This window comes from Salvia splendens, chromosome 5 (assembly GCF_004379255.2).
Source record: "Salvia splendens isolate huo1 chromosome 5, SspV2, whole genome shotgun sequence".
Taxonomy (NCBI): domain Eukaryota; kingdom Viridiplantae; phylum Streptophyta; class Magnoliopsida; order Lamiales; family Lamiaceae; genus Salvia; species Salvia splendens.
Window position 1 is genome coordinate 12,561,429 of NC_056036.1, and position 1,327 is coordinate 12,562,755.

Here is a 1,327-nt window from a genome sequence, read left to right on the forward strand (position 1 = left end):
GGGAGCTTCTCTGGGGACTGTGATTGGGAAGGGTAGCAGGCTTGGCAATCTCTATGCTCTTGATTTTTCTGCTGATAACACTTAGTCTGATTCTCCTTCTTCTGTCAATGCTGTTGTTGCTATTGACCTATGGCACAAGAGACTAGGTCACTTGTCTTTTAATAAACTCAGATTAATGAGTGATGTAATACCTTTCTCCAAAACTACACATTCCATATGTGAAATCTGCCCATTAGCTAAACAAAATCACCTTCCAAATTAAATAAATCCCTCTATGGTCTCAAACAAGCATCAAGACAGTGGTACCTTAAGCTCTCTGAGGTTTTGGCTAAGTTTGGACTTCAACAATCAGCCTCGGATCATTCTTTTTTCTTCAAGAAAGATGGTTCAATGTTCTTTGGAGTTGTTGTTTATGTTGATGACATGATGACTGCCACAAATAGACTAGACTTGATAGAGAAATTCAAGGATTTCTTATCTGAGTTCTTCAAATACAAGGATTTAGGAGCACCAAAATATTTCCTTGGTCTTGAGATAGCAAGAAACAAAGAGGGAATTCTGATATCCCAAAGAAAGTATGCTATGGATCTAATTAGAGATGCAGGCTTGTTGGGATGCAAACCATCTTCGGTTCCTATGGATCCAATCAACCATCTGAAGCAAGATACTGGAAATCTTATGAAAGAGCCATCTAAATATAGGAGACAAATTGGAAGGATGCTCTATCTATGCATAACAAGGCCTGACATAACGTTTGTAGTCCACAAACTTAGTCAATATGTCTCTAACCGTGTGATGAACATTGGGAAGCCACTGAGAAAGTGCTTAGATACTTGAAGAAGACTCCAGGACATGGCTTGTTCTACTCAGCCCAGAATAGTCCTAAACTTAGCATCTTTTCGGATGCAGACTAGGCTGCATGCCCTGATACAAGGAGATCCATGACAGGGTATTGCTTGTTCCTTGGTTCTTCTCTAGTGTCTTGGAAAGCGAAGAAGCAGCACACTGTGTCCAGATCATCGGCTGAAGCCGAATACAGGTCCATGGCACATGCTACATGTGAGGTAGTATGGGCAAGAGCTTTACTAGAAGACTTCGGCACAAAGATTGAGAAAGCAGTGCCACTGTTTTGTGACAATCAAGCCGCAGTTCACATTAGTTCCAACCCGGTTTTTCATGAACGTACGAAACATATTGAAATAGATTGTCATACCGTGAGAGAGAAATATTTGGAAGGCATAGTTAAACCCATGCCTATACGAAGTGCTTTACAATTGGCTGACATTTTGACTAAGCCGTTGGGAGTTTCAAATTTTGAGAATATCCT

General features: G+C 40.6%; 1 protein-coding gene across 1 annotated transcript; it reads left to right on the plus strand.

The window, feature by feature from the left end:
* The first annotated feature begins 390 nt into the window (after positions 1 to 390).
* LOC121803830 (uncharacterized mitochondrial protein AtMg00810-like) lies at positions 391 to 837 on the plus strand. Its single transcript, XM_042203421.1, has one exon. It carries the CDS (start codon positions 391 to 393, stop codon positions 835 to 837), a length of 447 nt encoding a protein of 148 aa, XP_042059355.1.
* The last annotated feature ends 490 nt before the right edge of the window (positions 838 to 1,327 follow it).

What these genes read in the sequence shown, in the direction of transcription:
- LOC121803830 (XM_042203421.1), top strand. Translation starts at nt 391, where the DNA reads ATGTTCTTTGGAGTTGTTGTTTATGTTGATGACATGATGACTGCCACA.